Raw genomic sequence first — 16,558 nt, 5'->3', positions numbered from 1 at the left:
ATTTTTACAATTTCAAAAAGAAGAAAAAAATCCTATGAAATTTGGTTTCAATTATTCACTAAGTCCAGCTGGCTGAGATCAGTCAGAAATTCCAGACCCAGGAAACAAAGAGAGAGAAGGAAAGAAAACATTAGCCATTTTCCCCTCACTTTTTTTCAACAATCAAACCCTCCCCAACACTTCACCCAAATTCAGTAGACCAATATACCATTTTTGGCCACCTAACTAAGAATTTCACGTTATTTGAACATTTGAAAACCTGGACAAGTAGACAAAAGATATGTGCATCTGTAGGAGTGGCCTTAAAAGAAGGCAGACCCCTCTCTGACAGCATTTCCTTCAACTTCATATTAGGTGAACAGTAAATTGTTGATGCAATCCATTTCTCAGGTAACACCAGCCACAAATTTAAGATAATGCAGACTTAGAATCCACTTACTTATATGGCACATGCTTAGCACCATTAATTAAGGCCAAAATTACGTTGCCCAGGGCAGAGAGAGACAGACACAGAGAGCCTCCTCCATCTCGGCTCTTGCTCAGCACTTTTTCACAGCTCCCCAGATCAATGAGATGCAAACGACTGCGTCCTCCAGACACTAAAACAAAAAGGGGAAAAACAGTTGTACATCACGTTCTTGCATGGACTCAAGCCAAACCTGGTATTCAAAATGCATTCAAATGAGGAGAATAATGAATACAGCATGGATAATGGCTAAATTAATATTTAATTGTAAGGAAACCAGTTATTAGTCACAGCTACAAAAGTTAAAGGTGACTCAACTGGCTTGAGAGTTCATTTTTTTCTTTTTAAGTTAACTGCAAATTATTATTAAAACTAATGCAAGACCACATCATTTAGAATTAAACAATAAGGTAAGAACATTCATACTTCCTCCTTTGCCACTCTTCTCCATGCGATACTGGTATATGTGAAGAGTAAAGAGCATGTGTGAATTCCTCCTATCTTCCTCCTCACATTCAGGCTTGCTGGTGCTCCTGGCAGCAATTGCAGCATCAAGGAAAAAGGCAGCTTTCTCTGCTGTTGGGGCCCTTAGCTCGCTTTGGTTTTGAAGCTTGAATATAAACAAGAAAATGACTAATTAGCACAGGGGCATTTTTTTATTATTTTTTTGCTGAACATGCTAAATCTCCAGGGCACTAAGAGAAACAAATATGTACACCATGGGAGATGAGCTTATAAATTAAAAGCAATAAATTTTTTTTACTGGCTTAAAAGTTGTCATAATTGTTGTCAGATAAAAGGAAATAAAAAGTAGAAGAAAGTCAGGCTCAGAAAAATCTATGTTGTGCTATTCATTATACCTGGGTTCCACATATTGGATCTTCTCTCAGATAAACCCCAGGAGACTGGCCATCCTGAAGGCTGCCAGTGGCTACTTCAGCTAACAAATCCTTAAGGTTTTCATCTTTGCCACTGATCTCTACAGCAGATACTCTAATAGAGAAACGAGTTCCAGTTTTTTCTTTACGTTCATTGATCAATTTGAAGAGCCAAGAAATTGCACAGGGGATGATACCAAGGCTTTGTGTGGAGTTATCTTTCCCAATCATGGTAAAAGATTTTCCTAGAATGAAAAGACAAACATAAACACAATTAACCTTTCTTGTACAAGGCAGTATGTCTTCATATTGCCACCTGATATCATCATCATGGTACATTACATGTGCCATGTGCTGCACAGATAAGGGAAAGAACAGATGAAAAAATTCAAAGTATTTCATTAATAATCCATTACTATTTATTCAATTAGGTTTGCAAGTTTTGCAAGCCAGACCCACAGCAAATTAATGTTAAAAACATCTCTGATCTTTTGATTTTCATCACAATGCACCTACATAAACTTGCTCTTCAATAAGCTAATCTGATGCTACATTTTACCTTTTCAAATTAAAACTTACAATCACAGTGTAGAAATAAACCGTGATAAGTTTGCAAAGCTAATTAAAAAGAAATTCTAATCTATTCATATACTCCAGGTTTATTGTTCCAGGAGCTGACAGCATGTAATTACCAGACTGACATAGTAATTAACTGTAACGAATTTGGGAGCTCACCAAGCTTGACATGACCAAAGCAAAATATGCAACCATCTGCACCATTCACAACAGACTGGATTACTTCTGCTACTGTTCCAGAGCATACCTCAGCCTGAAAGAAAAATTGGAGACAAATAAGTGAAAGAGCATATACTGCTGTGGATTTTACTGTTCTTCTGTAATGAAATGAATGACTCAATATTTTTGAGGCACAATATTCTCCCCATTTTTATGGCATCGGTCCTATTATTTTAGTAACTATGCTATCTCAAAAAATAATAAAATATGCTACTACAGCCTAAAATAGTTTTCAACTCTATTGAACCTATTCTCTTGGAATATTGATTCTATGACTAATGTAGCAAACTGAATGCTATCCAACCAGGCTTCCTGCTGGTATAATAGCTTAGCCAAGGCTATTCAGTAATAGTAGCAACCTCACTGAAATTAAGCTACTCAGGAGTGCTCAGAGGAATTAAAAAGACATCCATACTGGAGAAAATGCATTAAGATCCCTGAATAAGATTTCATAGTATCACATTTTCCTCTTCCAGTGGAAACATCATCATCAATAAAGAAAATTTGCTAAAATACTTGATTGTGCTAAAACCAGTTTATCCATGTCAGGGAAGGTTTCAAATACACAATAAGATGATCTATTAAGTACAGCAACTGGGGGCAGGGGAGGGGGCTGCTGTAAATATGTAACTCCAGTGAAATGATAAGGCTCTGTTTGCAGGTGCATGGCAGCAAGCTTGCCTTCAGCAATAACACCTCCACAGAAAGAGTTGCAGTGGCCAACGTCACCCAAAAACATCACAACAGGCCGCCCAACAGGCCTGCCACAAGGACCTGAAAAGCCAACCCAAACCAGGGCTAAAGAGCCTGAAGGACTGGTGCCAAAACCAGCAGACATGCAGGCTGTGACCAGCCACCTTGCAGCAGTGGGGGCAGCACAAGTAAGGAAATCTCACTTCTGGACTCGTGTTGAGGTCACTGTTGCATACTTCTGCACAAAGACCCTGCTTGAACTTATGCAGGATCTAAAAACAGCTTTCGGATGTGGCCACCTGTGCTTTGGGCACTGATGTATGGGGGAAGCTATTCCCCATCTTTAGTGCTTGTCTAGAATTTAGACTCAATAGATATTTTCTTATCTACAGTCTGGGACCCAAAAAATTAAACAAAACCCTAGGAGAAGATCTGAGGAGGGAATGATGAACCAGACCTTGTCATACTTTGTCAACATTAATAGACTTTTTTCACCTTACACTATATTTTTCACCCTATTTTTTTTCCAGCAGTTCAGACTTGGTATAGTTCTTCCAATGCTGCTGTATTAGTTCTTTTTAAAGCTGTTCTAGGATTTTATTTTCTGAACTAAAGATTTTTCACAAAAGGACTTATCAGATGTCCATGAGTGCAACCTCACTGAATATACAGCAAAAACCCCAATCCTCTCAAAGACCAGCCATCCTGTCTATGTTGCAGATTTCAGGTCTGAGGCTACTACTGAATAAATGCTCCCTTTTGCAGGCCAAAAGAAAGACATGCACCTCCATCAGCACAACCATCAACATAAAATAATCAGCCAAAACCACAGAAAAAATAAACTGGAAAAGGTGCAGATAATATTAAAGCTCCCTGTTCCAGTATAACAATCCCAAGGGGTTAGCTTTATCTTTCCTCCTAACAGTATTTAGTTTAACATTAAGCACATGTTTATTTCCCATTGAAAGCTGTGGGGAAGGACTTTATTTCAGTCCCATCAAATGGGTTAAAACCTAGCTGGATGGAAACTGGATTTCAAGCTGGATGTGTGCCTTTCCCTAACAAGAGAATCCACAAGAAGGTAATTTTGTCAGCAAATCTATCTCCCCAGCTATTATTCCTTAATTTTACATCTCAACTAAACAGAAGATGTAAGAATTTACCCACTTGTACATTAATTACCATGTTTTTTCCAGGCATTAAGGCAACTCATTCAAATAAAATTCCCCAGAAACAGAAGGAGCTCCTCAGGCAATCAAATGCAGTGGCCAAGACTCAAGAGGTTTACGTGAGTGACTCCAGTACCTGTGAAGCATCCTGGGGGAAAACTGCATCAAAGGCAAACATCTTTGGGACAGCAACAACACCTCTTCTGTGACCTGCATTGGAAGGCCCAGTGGCTGCTGGATCATAAAATGTGATTTGCTTTTTTCGTGGGTCTACCTTTAGGAAGGACATGGATTCAGACGTTTCGTGTGTCCCTTGAGAGGAACAAATCCTCACCATCACTTTCACCTGCAAGGATTCAGAAGAAAGCAACAACTTGAGTTCCCAGCTACAGATAAACATGCGCAAAGCATTCCTCCCAAACCCACTCCCCTTCCCATGATGTGTTTGTTTGCCATGTTTAGGTGTGTCAGAACAACCGTGGGACAAAAATAGAGCCAGATTTTCCAGCCTGGGGTCTTCACTGAACTAATTAGGTTTCAAAGGTGCACTTTGTCTCTTCAGTTGACGCTGTTCCAGTTTTACCAATTCAATTTATAAATGTCTGATCTGCAAGTATGATCCACTGTAGGTGTAACACGATGCCAAAGAAAAGAAAATTCTATTCTCCTGCCTTTCAAGTATTCAATGTGACCGAAGGGACACTTTGAAAACCAGTCTGAATAACACAAGGCTCAGACAGCCCCTGCATTTGAAATAAGTCTAGAAACTTTCAATTTCTCATTCATATTATTCTAATAAAAAGGTGTCTCTCTTACAACTGTCCCAGGCAGTTGCCTTTATGCTGTCATTGCTAGGCTCTTCAGTGCTTAGTTGCAGATTTAATGGGGGCAAAAAAAGAAGGGAAAAGAAATCAAACCAAAAACCACTAAAAGGTTAAGAAGCTTGAAAAGAAACCTCTCACAAAGGTACACTTCTATTGCAGCACTACAAATTATGATATCCTACATAGAGGTTTTTAAGACAGTATCTTTAGAAAGCTCCAACTTGTTGGCTGTGATTTCCAAAGCACCTTAAGGGAGCCAAGACTGGGTCTCAGGAAAATTCAGCAATATCTGCACACCTGCTTCATTTAAGCTTCCTGGAAATCATACTCTTAACTTTAAAAACCTGTGAAATACTGCCTCACACCCACTTACAACCATCTAGCCTTATGAAATACTCCCATGTCAGAACCAGCATGTTTTATATACCTTGCACTGAAGCAAATTACTATTACAGGTGCAACTTTAACTCTGAACTGTCCCACAGATCAGATTTCAATGAAAAGCAATGTTCAGTGAGAATTACTTTTTCCATAGTGTATGAAACATTTTGGTAACAAGCTGAACAGTACAATCTCCTTATTCAACTACCAGCAACTCTCACAGCACCAGAGTTAACCAGGTGATTGAAGAGCCTTCATGGCTGCAATATACCACAGCTGGAGCAATTTACATATGCACTGTCCACAGCACCCATCAGCACCTCCATCTTCTGCAACACAGCTACTGAGCCAGGGACATCCACTCCTGTTAAAGAACATGGGTTAGGGGTGGGCCTGGCTGTGCTGGGCTAAGAGCTAGACTTGATCTTGAAGATCCCTTCCAACCTAGACAATTCTGTGGTTCTATGAGTCAGGCTCACTTTCAGCTCTCAGCTGGATATTGCATGTAGAAGCTGGTTTCAAAAGCACTTGTCTCTCATGAAGAATGATTCTCCATTTCAGTAAGAATTTTGCTAAATGTAACCTTAAATGTGCCAGAACAATTTGACTCCTACTTACTTCATTTCAAGAACATTATGCCATTAAAATGGTGTGCACTTACTCCATGAACACATTCTTTGTGTCTTTACCAAAAAATGGACTTTACAGTCAGCACTTCCCCTTCACTTCTGTGTCCACAGAGATACTGGCAAAGGAAGAACCAAAGCTGAAAATCTACTTCAGCAAAGCACAGCATGTGAAATGCAGGCAACAAGCAGAGACCAGAGCAGGCTGAGCCACCCTCAGGGACTGAGGGACATTCGTACCAGACAAGATGAAAAGGTGACAGCAGACACATCTGCACCCAGTGTGTGCAGTGAAATGCAGTGGCCAAGCCAGGATGATCCACAGCAGATGTGGGAGCAGCAGGAAGCACCATGCTGAACTGTCCCTGCCTTTACCAGCTGGGGAGGGAGGTAATTCAAATATTTAAGTTCTCAACTGTCCTATTCTTCCATCTTCTTTTCTCTATGGGGGCTAAGCTGCACACAGGCATCCCTACACAATTCCTCAAGCACCCTCAAAGGAAATATCTTCCACAAAGCAGCTCTAAAAGCTTTTCCCCAACATTTCTTCTAAACAAAGAGGTTAAGAAACAACCAACCCTTCCCATAAACGCTGCAGGAGGCTCCATCAAACATAGCAGCAAATTCTTCTACCTATTGACTAAGCTGTCCCCTGATTCAACACTTTCTTTTCTTTCACCTTTCACAGTAATACAAATATGAAAATACAGTCCCAGAAAACAAGCAAACCTTAGAATAAATGAAACAGCTGCCTCAAAAGCCAAGTGCATCAGAGGTGACACACTCAAGGCTGTTTCCCCATAAAAGCTGCATGAAGCCAGCTTTGTGTATTAGCCTGTTAACTCAACCTTGACATGCTACCAAGGTGCTCATAAAAAATAACCTCCCTCAGGGCAAAAAAAAAAAAAATGAAACAAACCCTAAATATATAAATATATGTAAGTATAAATGCCCACTTCAGGGTCACTTGATTAAAATGAATTTTAAAATATATGCTGTTTTCAAAGCACTTATCTAAACAGTCCTTTCTGTTCTCTCTTCCATCTATTATTAGATTATAGCAGCCAGAGCTTGGATAAGAGGAAAATTGGCTTGCTCCTGACCTAAACAGCAAGTTACCTCCATCAGAGCATTGCTCCCCCTAAACACAATGATGGCTTCACCCACAGAAAATCCTTGTGTGACAAATTAGCTTTTTAAGACCATCTCTCTGAATCAGAAAGATACTAAAATAGCTTCTCATAATGGATCAGATCCCATAATGGACCAGATCCCAAACTTGGCAGGACTCAAGGGTCATCTTCATGTTTACAATGGAAGTGAGCTTTCAAGACAAATGTGAGGGGGAAGAGAAAAGCAGCTTGATGGACTTCCCCCTTTAGTGTTTTGTGTATAAAAGCTGGTTTGCAGAGTAGAAAAACAGATTTCACATTTAGTTTTCCTGCCCACTAAATATATCTGTATGTGATATCTATCAGTAATTGCAGAGTTATAATGTGCCACACTCATTCATGATGCTGAGCCAGGCTCATTTCACTCAGAAATAAAGCAGAAATGCTCATGGAAGAGCCATCAAGCACAAAGATTACTCAAACATATCCCCTCACAAGAGCAAAAACTGAGAGCAGGCAGATCCTGGGTGCATGCACATGCTTCTGTGTCTACAAAGAAAAGGTTTGGTGTAATACTGTTTATTCTTCTCACACTTCCTGCATGCCTGTGGTTGAGGACCAATCTTAAGTGACAGGTTTAAATTCTCAGCTCCGAAGTTCATCCCAGTATTCTTCTGGAGTCAATACTGCAGGAAAACAGTACAGGGTGAGTGCTAGAGAGCCAGCCTGGAGCAGCAATTTAACTGCAGCTTCTCCTGGGTCTCTTTATCTACTCCTCATACAAAAGGCATGCTCACCTGTAGAGACAGCAAAATGTGGTGCAGGAAATCATCCAGAAACAAGAGCTTGCAGGGAGGGGAGGATTCAGGATAACACAGGGCCTATAAACTTGAAAGTAACTTTGGCCCATGACTAGGGAGCAAATCAGCAATGACTGCACCCTAATGCTTTTATTTGCTTATGAAAATGAATTATTAGAATTAAGTAAAATTACTTTCAGGCCCACTCAAGATCACACCTTTTTTGGGCAATTATTTGACAATATGTCCAGGTTTCTAGGGTCAACTCCAACTGCAGTGGTACCAGCTACTGTTTACATTTGTACAAAGCAAGGAAACACAAGAAAAGAAATTTAGAGGAGAATGAATCGAGAAATGGAAGAATAAGACAGGTCTAAAGGAAAAAGAACAGGTCAGGGGGGTGGGAATCAAAGAGAGCCAAAAGATTGGGGGTGAAGGGAGAGAGAGAGAACACAATAAAGGAAAAGACAATACAAATTTGGTTTCAGAAAAGTCATCTCAGGCGGCACAAGGCACCCCACAACTTTAGCTCTCCTTAAGGAGAGCTAACACAGACATCCATCCTGTGATGGGAATGACCCTTTTTGCTAAAAGTCAGTATTATTACTACCTTTTTTCCCCCTTTTGTTGTTTCTTCTTCAATGCAGAGAATGACGCAAAGTAAAAAATAATTACCAGTGAAGGTTTATAAATATGAAGTATGTAAGACTTTATACATAGACATTCATGCAGGCATTGAATACTGGATAGAGGCTTTATTTTAATGAGGATGTTGATGGAAAAAGAGGGTAGGTTTGTATTTGAGTTCAATTTCTGTAAATAAAAATAAAAGAAACATAAATATCACAATATTTGCACATTATTAATATTTTTCTCAGTGCCTGAAGACAGCCTAAGTCATGGAAACAACTGAAGTATCTCATTAATTAACTAACTCTAATCTGGTGGGGTTTGTACACTGAGGGTTCACACTCCATTACTGAACTTTTCCAAATTCCTGTATATGCAGAAACCAGGAGGTCAGCAGAATTGCTGAAGGAAATCCTATTAAAATCAAAAGTACTTGGGAAAAGAAGATGGTAAATATATCTTGAATATGTCATTATGAGATAAAGAATTCAAAAAAATAAATAAACTAGCATCTAATTTGGAAAAGCTCTAGAAATGGGTGGCATAAGTTCAGAGGCTCCTCACCCAGCCCAACAATTGGTGTTATTTTAATCTTCACTGCCAAGGGTGAGAGAGAGTTTCCAAGCAATCAAAGAATTTTATTTTTTTTAAAGTTTATCTGTCAGCCTACAGTGGAAGCCAGGGCAAAGAAAGGTGACAAAAGAAAGCAGCTACTAGAATTCATTTGCTCCAGCTATGCAAGGGCAAACCTAAGGGATGGATGCTGAAGCATAAAAGCAAAAATCACCAGTTTTATGCAAACATATGGGATTTTAAGGAGATAAATCGGCAAAAGGGTGAATTAAAAAAAAAAAAAAAAAAGAGGGGAAGAAAGAAAAGTCCTCTGTGTGGAAGACAAGGCTATGTGGAGGGCTCTGGGGCAAAACCCCATAAACTTTTAGATGATGAGATCACTAGAGAATCATAGATCCACGCAAATATCAGTAACCTGTTGGAGTCCAGAGACAAAACTCTAGAGATCTTTAACCTTTATGAAACTCAAATCTAGATGGATATTTAACAGTTTTCACCTGAACATCAAAATATCTCAGAAACTGAGGGATGTACATCCTGGCTGGCACCAGCCTTTCCTCCCCTTGCAGCACTCCTCCTCCTTTGATACTGGCCACTCCATTTCACACCAAAGGGTCACAAGGAGAGACTTTCTGCCCCACTGTCATGTGGAGTCACAGTTCCCATGCTGTGATCTTCTCCAGCATTGCCACGTGACCCATTGGTGTGGGCTCATAATTTCCAGATCTGCCCAACACCCTGAACCAGCTGGAGTGGAGGAGAACAGGACAGAGGAGTCACACCAAACAAAACAAGGGGCTGGCTTCAGGACTCTCCAAGACAGTGCAGAGCATCAGGAGTATGTCAGTGCCAGAAAGCAGGTCTGGAAAAAGGAAGAGACAGACCAAAAGCCTGTGAAACCCAAAATTTGACACAACTGATAGCTGAAGGTGAGATGGATGGTCAGAGGCAAGCTGGCAATTTTATCTAGTGAGGCCCATATATTTTGGATCCAAACTGAACGGAGGCATCGCAAAGCCATCACATCAAAAAATACAAAACTCCAAGACCAGTGAGGCATGTGTTGCCCCAGAAGAAATCATGTCCAAGCCTGAATTTGCAGAGAAAAGAGCCAATGATCAACAGAGAGAATGACACAATCCTACATAATTCTAGATAGAAACAGCCAGGAGATTGACAATCAGGTTCTCATAGATTATTAACACATAAGTAAGTGAGACAGAAAGGCTTTAAACTCTAAGATCAGAGAAAGGGGAAGGACCATCTCACACTTAAAGAGCCAGATGATTTAAAGATTTGAATTCTGTTCCTAAGACCATCATGGACCTCTACTACATGTTTTAGGCAACAAATAAAAAAAAAATTATATAGATATATATATATATCTCTTAGAAAATTGGTCATTCATCTTTCAGTGGAGAGTGCCAAACACTCTACACAGTTGAACTAGGGAAAGCCAAGTAGACAGAGAAGACTCCACTAATTCACTAGGTAATGTCTAGATTCCATGGCATTTTGAATGTTGAGGAAATTAGGGTCCTGACCCAGCCAAGTATGTTAGTACAGACATAACTGTAACATATGGTACCTCCTTCAAAATCAATGGATGTGCAGTGTTTATGTTTTTGTGGTGATGCTTTGTTAGCATCTGATGCTTATAGAGTTGTCAAGTTTCATATTAGACATAATGAGAAGGAAAAAATGAAAAGGAATGGATTAAAAAGCATGTAAAATTTTAAAATACATGTGCTCAAGCCTTTTTTACTAGAATCAACTCTATCTGTATTTTGGGAAGGTGCTGGCACTATACTGGAATCCATTTTAAAAATGCTGGTCAAATTCTGCAATACAGCGGTATCATAATCCCTAAATGAACAAGCAATTTGGTCTTTAGCAATAAATGTCATTATAACAAATTTGAATGGACACTAAATATTCCCTAGAAACATGTATCCTTGACAGGCATTGTGGAGCCAGGAAGTTAATTTTGTCCAATGTTCACAAAATGGGGTATAACAGCAGGTTAATTAAATAACTACATTAAGACACCCACCACTCTGAATTAAGATTTCTCACCAAGAAATTAAAAAGAATTCAGATTCTGTTGAATAAAGACCATTTTCCAATGAAATCACTTATTTTTCAACTACAGTGTAAATCAAATTACAAAAGTCCTAGTTCAGAGCCAATATTTTGCATGGATTTAATTGTAACTGACAGATATATAACCCTTGCTAAATTGTTTTACTGTGGGTGGTTCTTACAAGCCTTTCATATACTGCCACTACCAATGGATGGCAAATTTATAGGCGAAATTGCCACACTAGAATAGACCATCTAGCTCCCCTGGGAGAAACCTAAAACAATTTTTTTTTTTTAAATCACTTCTATATAGTACTCTGCTAAAAAAGAATTGATTCTATTTCATTTTTTTCAAGGTGAAAACAGAGTACAAGAACTTATGCATTTCTATCTCACTTTTCCACATTTTTGTTTAAGCAGTTCAATGTGTTTTGGCAGGGATGCAAGTACCTTGGATGATGCAGTGGGGTACCTACATGGATAAGCGAGTGCTTACTGTGATCCATGGCTTATATCAGAAATAATGCTTCAGTCATTAGGGAACAAGGAGCAGTAAAGATGACAAAATTAAGTACCTATTTGTTATCCATCATCAAACCACTGTTAGAACCAGTGAATGGGACACACAGCACGTTTAAGACAACCCTGCACGATCAGTAAATCATATTAGCAGTACCTTAGCTATGGCTTAGTAAAGCATAAATGGAAGTAAATGTCTAAAACTCATAAATGGAGAGCAGTATGCATATACCTGTCCAAGAAACATGTCTGACAATTCAGGCTCTCTTTAAATGCTCCACTTCAATTGTCTCACATAGGAGCATTCTGTCATTCTAACATTTAAAAAATTGACAGAATCCTTGGAAGAGACAAGCACTTAAAGTTGCTGTTGTAAGTGATGCAGTATTATAAAGCATGAGCTGAATAGAACCCCAGAAAATAACATTTTGCATGAAAAAGGCTTCCCACCATGCTAAAGAAAAATAGCCCATTAGAATGCTATACAGCAGCCACTGTAAAAAGGATGTCTTTCTTAATACCACAATATGATAAATTATCTTAAGTAGCACATTAATGTCAGAAATTGAGTATAATCTAACTTCTTTCCAGTGACAATATTAAATGGCTTTCAGACGTCTTTCCTACTATTCTGACATTAAATTTAATAACACCCAGAGAGACCACAAAAATGATTCAGTTACAAGAATCATAGTGCACTGGATCATTGCCTTTTAAGTAGGATTCAACTAAATGGTTTGGACTCTGATGCTTTTGGCACATTCAAGAGAAAGGTATGAATTTTGCTACGTAACATTTATCAGCCAGTGTGCAAAATTCCTTTCAGTATCCAGTTTGAATTGATAGTGGGATCTTCCTTTGTGCAGGAGTTTGATTACTGTTGATTATATGAAACACAGGTCCCAAGGCTGTTCTAAATTGTTGCTTTTTTTTCAACTTTTCCCTGCTTGGTATTCCTGTGTGTTGACAACCCCAGCAAGCACCTGTGAGAGTGTATAACATTTTGCAATCCTACTAAAGAAAATTAAGCAAAAGGCTTAATTAAAGATTTGTATCACAGGACAAGTCCACACACTGCTGCTGAAATTATTATAAGCAGAAAAATTGGTATTTCTGAAATGTAAAAGAAATTAATAAGACATTTCTTTTCCACCATCCAGAAGACTACTTGAAACAGTAAGAAATTATAAATACAAATTGCAAAAGATATTTAAGGGCTCTCTGCTGCAGTAAGTCTCTAATAACAAATGTATTCAACCATAAAAGCTGTATAGCAATTTCACCACAGAAGAACTGGATGATAAGCATGGAGATGATGATGTGAAATTAAGAATAAATTTAGATCTTGGGCTCAAATAATCAATAACTGAGTGCAAGTGCAAGAACTGGCCATCACAATCTCTCCACATTCCTGCCTCGCCCAGCAGCGCTCACAATGCACAGTAACTGCACTTGCTGCAGCCATGAGGCTTATGAAAAGCAAGAGCTCAAGCCTCTTCCTTTCCCCAGACGTCTGCTCAGAGGTTCAAGACAAAGTCTCACAACCATTGGCAAGACCTGTTCAGTTCTTGACACCACAGCAGAACACAAGAGATGCTACTTTCAATCAGTTCCTTAGATTCAACTGTCCCATCACCCTCTTCAGAATAACTTTTAATTCTCTGTTGGCTCCAAAAATTATATCACATTTTCCACGTTGTTTCTGCATCTCTTGAAATGTATTGAACCAACCCTGAGTATCACTGAATGGAAAAAATGTTAAGAATTACCATTGCAGAGACAATACAGAAAGCCAGTCATATTTCCATTGTAAATGCTTCAACATGTATTTTACTCTAAGCTTCCAGTGTATTTATGAGAAATGGGACTGCACAGAATGTGTCAGTACAAACAATAATTAGTCACTGTAGTATTCAGGCACTACTTATGTAGAATAAATAGTATTTTGGCACAGTTGGCATATCATTCATCTCCTCATTTTTTTCATAAGGGGAGGCACATTCCTCTCATTGAAACATCCTGAACACTGCAAGGGTTTGTTGCTTGTATTTTTCATTCTCACACAACAACTTCTCCTCAGAGGTGAGGGAGGAAAAGGCTGCCCCACCAGCTGTTTAACCCACTGTAACCACACAGTGATAGTGAGGGACACTGCTGACAGGGGAATGATCACCCAAACCACAACACAGTACCAACCACAGCCACAGATACTGGGGTAGGAAAAAGTGACTCCAGAATTCATCACTGATTCTGTCCCATATGTGTATCTTATATTCATTATTGGACAGGCTGCAAGAAGAAGGTGAGGAAAATGACAACCAGGAGGAATTTAAAGTAAAAAGCTGTTAGAAGAGAGACTGATGTTAAGAGAGGACCACAGCACAACTGCCAGTGTTTACTGATTATCCTCTCCATTGCTGTGATACTTAAAGCAGTGAAGAAGAAAAGTAATTGCTTTATTCCTGTCACCCCTCATCATGAGACACCAGCTGAGTAAATCTTGATCAGCAGAAGCCAATGAGTAGAAAATAATGGAGAGTGCTAATGCATAGTGAGCTAAATGCCACCAAAAACTGTTTGGCATTGCTCAGAAAAAGTGGAACTATGAATTTTTAGTACTAAAGAACACCTATAGAGGAGTGACACTTCTTGGATCACAAGTTCTAAGAATTCAGACACATGAAATTTCATCTGTGCTGACTCAATTTTTAGAAAAAGCTGTATTGCTGGAGGGTTTTTTAAGGCATACACTGATATTTATAAAGTTGTAAAAGAGGAATGGGTTAAGAGACATTTAGCAGGTACTGCACTACACTGTGTTTCAGAGATGGCTACTTTGGGTTTTGAGGAGCCTTAAAACTGGTAACTGGCATACTCCATCACCATTTGGATGCTCTAAATCTCAACTCAAGAGCAAAAGGGCTAATTCAATTAACAGAGAGCTCTTATCCTCTCCAGCAAAGCACAGGATTCTTCCAAATTGTGGTCAACAAGTACTTGATGAGAAGGAGCAGCTGGAACCCTCACAGATTATGCTGAGTTGGAAGGGACCCACAAGGATCATTGAGTCCAGCTCCGGGCCCGGCAGGGGACCATCCCCAAGAATCACAACAAACAGAATCTTCAGTACTCTATGATCCTTGTAGGTTCCTTCCAACTCAGGATACTCTGTGATTCTATGTTTTTCATGTTTTCAGCCAAGAGCTAAATAACACATTTTGAGGGTAACAGACAGACACATCCTGTGCTGGAGGAGAAGCTCCCACAGCTGAGCTGATCAGGCTCCTGCCATATCCTTGGAATTCTGCTGGAGCTTTTCCCTTCAAAAATTCTCCACTCTACTCACTAATGAAAACAGTAGGCAGAGCACATGACCCAAGGCATATCATCTCCTGTCCTCTGGAATCATGCACTTGATCACAGACTTTGTTAATCTGTTTGAAGACACCAGATAAACCAGTGCTTTCCATGAGGTACAAGTCATGCTGGGAAGTTCCCCCAGCTGCCCTCAAAGCACAGGAAAAAGGCTGTGGTCTCTTGGCTTCACACAGCTGCAGGCACACAAGTGCAGAGGCAGTTTTATTGACCTGTAGGCACAAGGAAATACAATCATACTTTAAAGGTCTTCCTAAGGCAAAGTCCCTCAGAAAGGCCAATGCTCCCTGCTATTCCTGGTGCCAAGTACTGAGTCACACAGAATAAAAATAAAAAAAAAACAGGGACAAAAAATGGGTTTCGTTAAAACTCATACAAAGAAAGGACATTCCTTTGCAAAACCCTCCTCTACCTGGGCATGTCTAAATTACTATGCCAGGTTTACTGTATTCCATCATTACATTCTCTTTTCTAAGACACTGGAAAAGCAGGAGGAAAAAAAAACCAATCCATTTTCCTCTGTGAGTTTTCACCTTCTTAAAATAGCCCAGATTTCTCCTTTATTTTCCATTAAGCACAAATTCAGTTAGGAAATACAGAGTATTCTCTGTGAGCAGGTGTCAGCTCCAGGTATTTAAGCTGACAAACTCTTTATGTTAATGCTGATTTGTATAGTCACTCTAGGTGCATATTTTAGCTCTCCTGTGCACACTACATACTTCAATTCTATCTTCAAACACTAATCTCTTGTACCCTATGTAAATAAGTATTCAGACTCTGTTGTGTGGGTGATTAAACAGCTATAAATATGAATAAAGCTCCAAGTAATTGGGTTGTATTTTAATTAATTTTAGATAAACTTAGCCCAAATTGTTCATTTCAAAGGTGCTGCATTTCTGAAGTTGGTGAGACTGCTACTCCATTTCCATACTCTTACAATGACATGTGAAGCAGAGGGAAACAAAGCCCTCTCAGCATATCCCCTTAACTTCAGCAGAGAGACAGCAGCAGTGCCTGAGTCCTGATGGCAACACAGAGCCTTCTTCCACAGCTGAAGCCTGTGTGGGCACCCAGTGGGTTCAGACCACTGGCTTTGGATGTCAAGGGAAATTTTGTCTCTTACTCTTTTCAAAGTCCACAGGAGGTAACAGCACTCAGCACAATCAAGTGGATGAGGTGCTCTCTCTATCACAAGACCCTTTTCTTGAGTCGATCCAGCTCTGTTCTGGGCTGGAAGCTTCCACCCCAGTTAAAATTTTTCTAGAGAAATATTTTAAAATATTGAAATCCAAAGTTACCTTTCCAATGCCAGGGTTGTCCTTGATTTTGGACACAGCTCTCAGAAGGCAAGGTGGTGCTGGGGGAGGACAGAGCTGCAGGATGCCACTAAAGTTAGTAGCATAAATAGAGAAGTCGTGTGTGTGTGGCAGGGGTGGATGGTATTTCTTTCTCTTCGAAGACAGGTTGAGCTTCTGTGCTGCTCTGTATAAAAGTAATAGCAAGAAAGGACAGTGTTACTTAGGTGTTAACAGGAAACTGAACCAGACAAACAGATGCTCATTGTCATCACTGCCTGCTTAACAAATCAAGTCATTGCATTCTAATCTGATTTCAGAAGGACAAGCCATCAGGACA

General features: G+C 39.5%; 1 protein-coding gene across 5 annotated transcripts in view; it reads right to left on the bottom strand.

Moving 5' to 3' along the window:
- KIF26A (kinesin family member 26A) overlaps window positions 1–16,558 on the bottom strand; it is a 96,563-nt gene that overhangs the window by 11,944 nt on the left and 68,061 nt on the right. For 4 of the 5 annotated variants that reach the window (XM_077180764.1, XM_054634940.2, XM_077180762.1 and 1 more), the window contains 6 exons: window positions 16,222–16,405; window positions 4,138–4,347; window positions 2,080–2,173; window positions 1,327–1,589; window positions 893–1,076; window positions 440–599 (listed from right to left, as the gene is read on the bottom strand). In XM_077180764.1, coding sequence (XP_077036879.1) covers window positions 440–599; window positions 893–1,076; window positions 1,327–1,589; window positions 2,080–2,173; window positions 4,138–4,347; window positions 16,222–16,405 — 1,095 coding nt within the window. Of the gene's footprint in view, window positions 1–439; window positions 600–892; window positions 1,077–1,326; window positions 1,590–2,079; window positions 2,174–4,137; window positions 4,348–7,520; window positions 8,834–16,221; window positions 16,406–16,558 lie in introns of those variants that run through there. The other variant, XM_077180765.1, reaches the window with a different exon arrangement.

This window comes from Agelaius phoeniceus, chromosome 6 (genome assembly GCF_051311805.1).
Source record: "Agelaius phoeniceus isolate bAgePho1 chromosome 6, bAgePho1.hap1, whole genome shotgun sequence".
NCBI classification, from domain to species: domain Eukaryota; kingdom Metazoa; phylum Chordata; class Aves; order Passeriformes; family Icteridae; genus Agelaius; species Agelaius phoeniceus.
The sequence above is the reverse complement of the archived record's forward strand: the minus strand, read 5'-3'. Positions and strand labels throughout refer to the sequence as shown.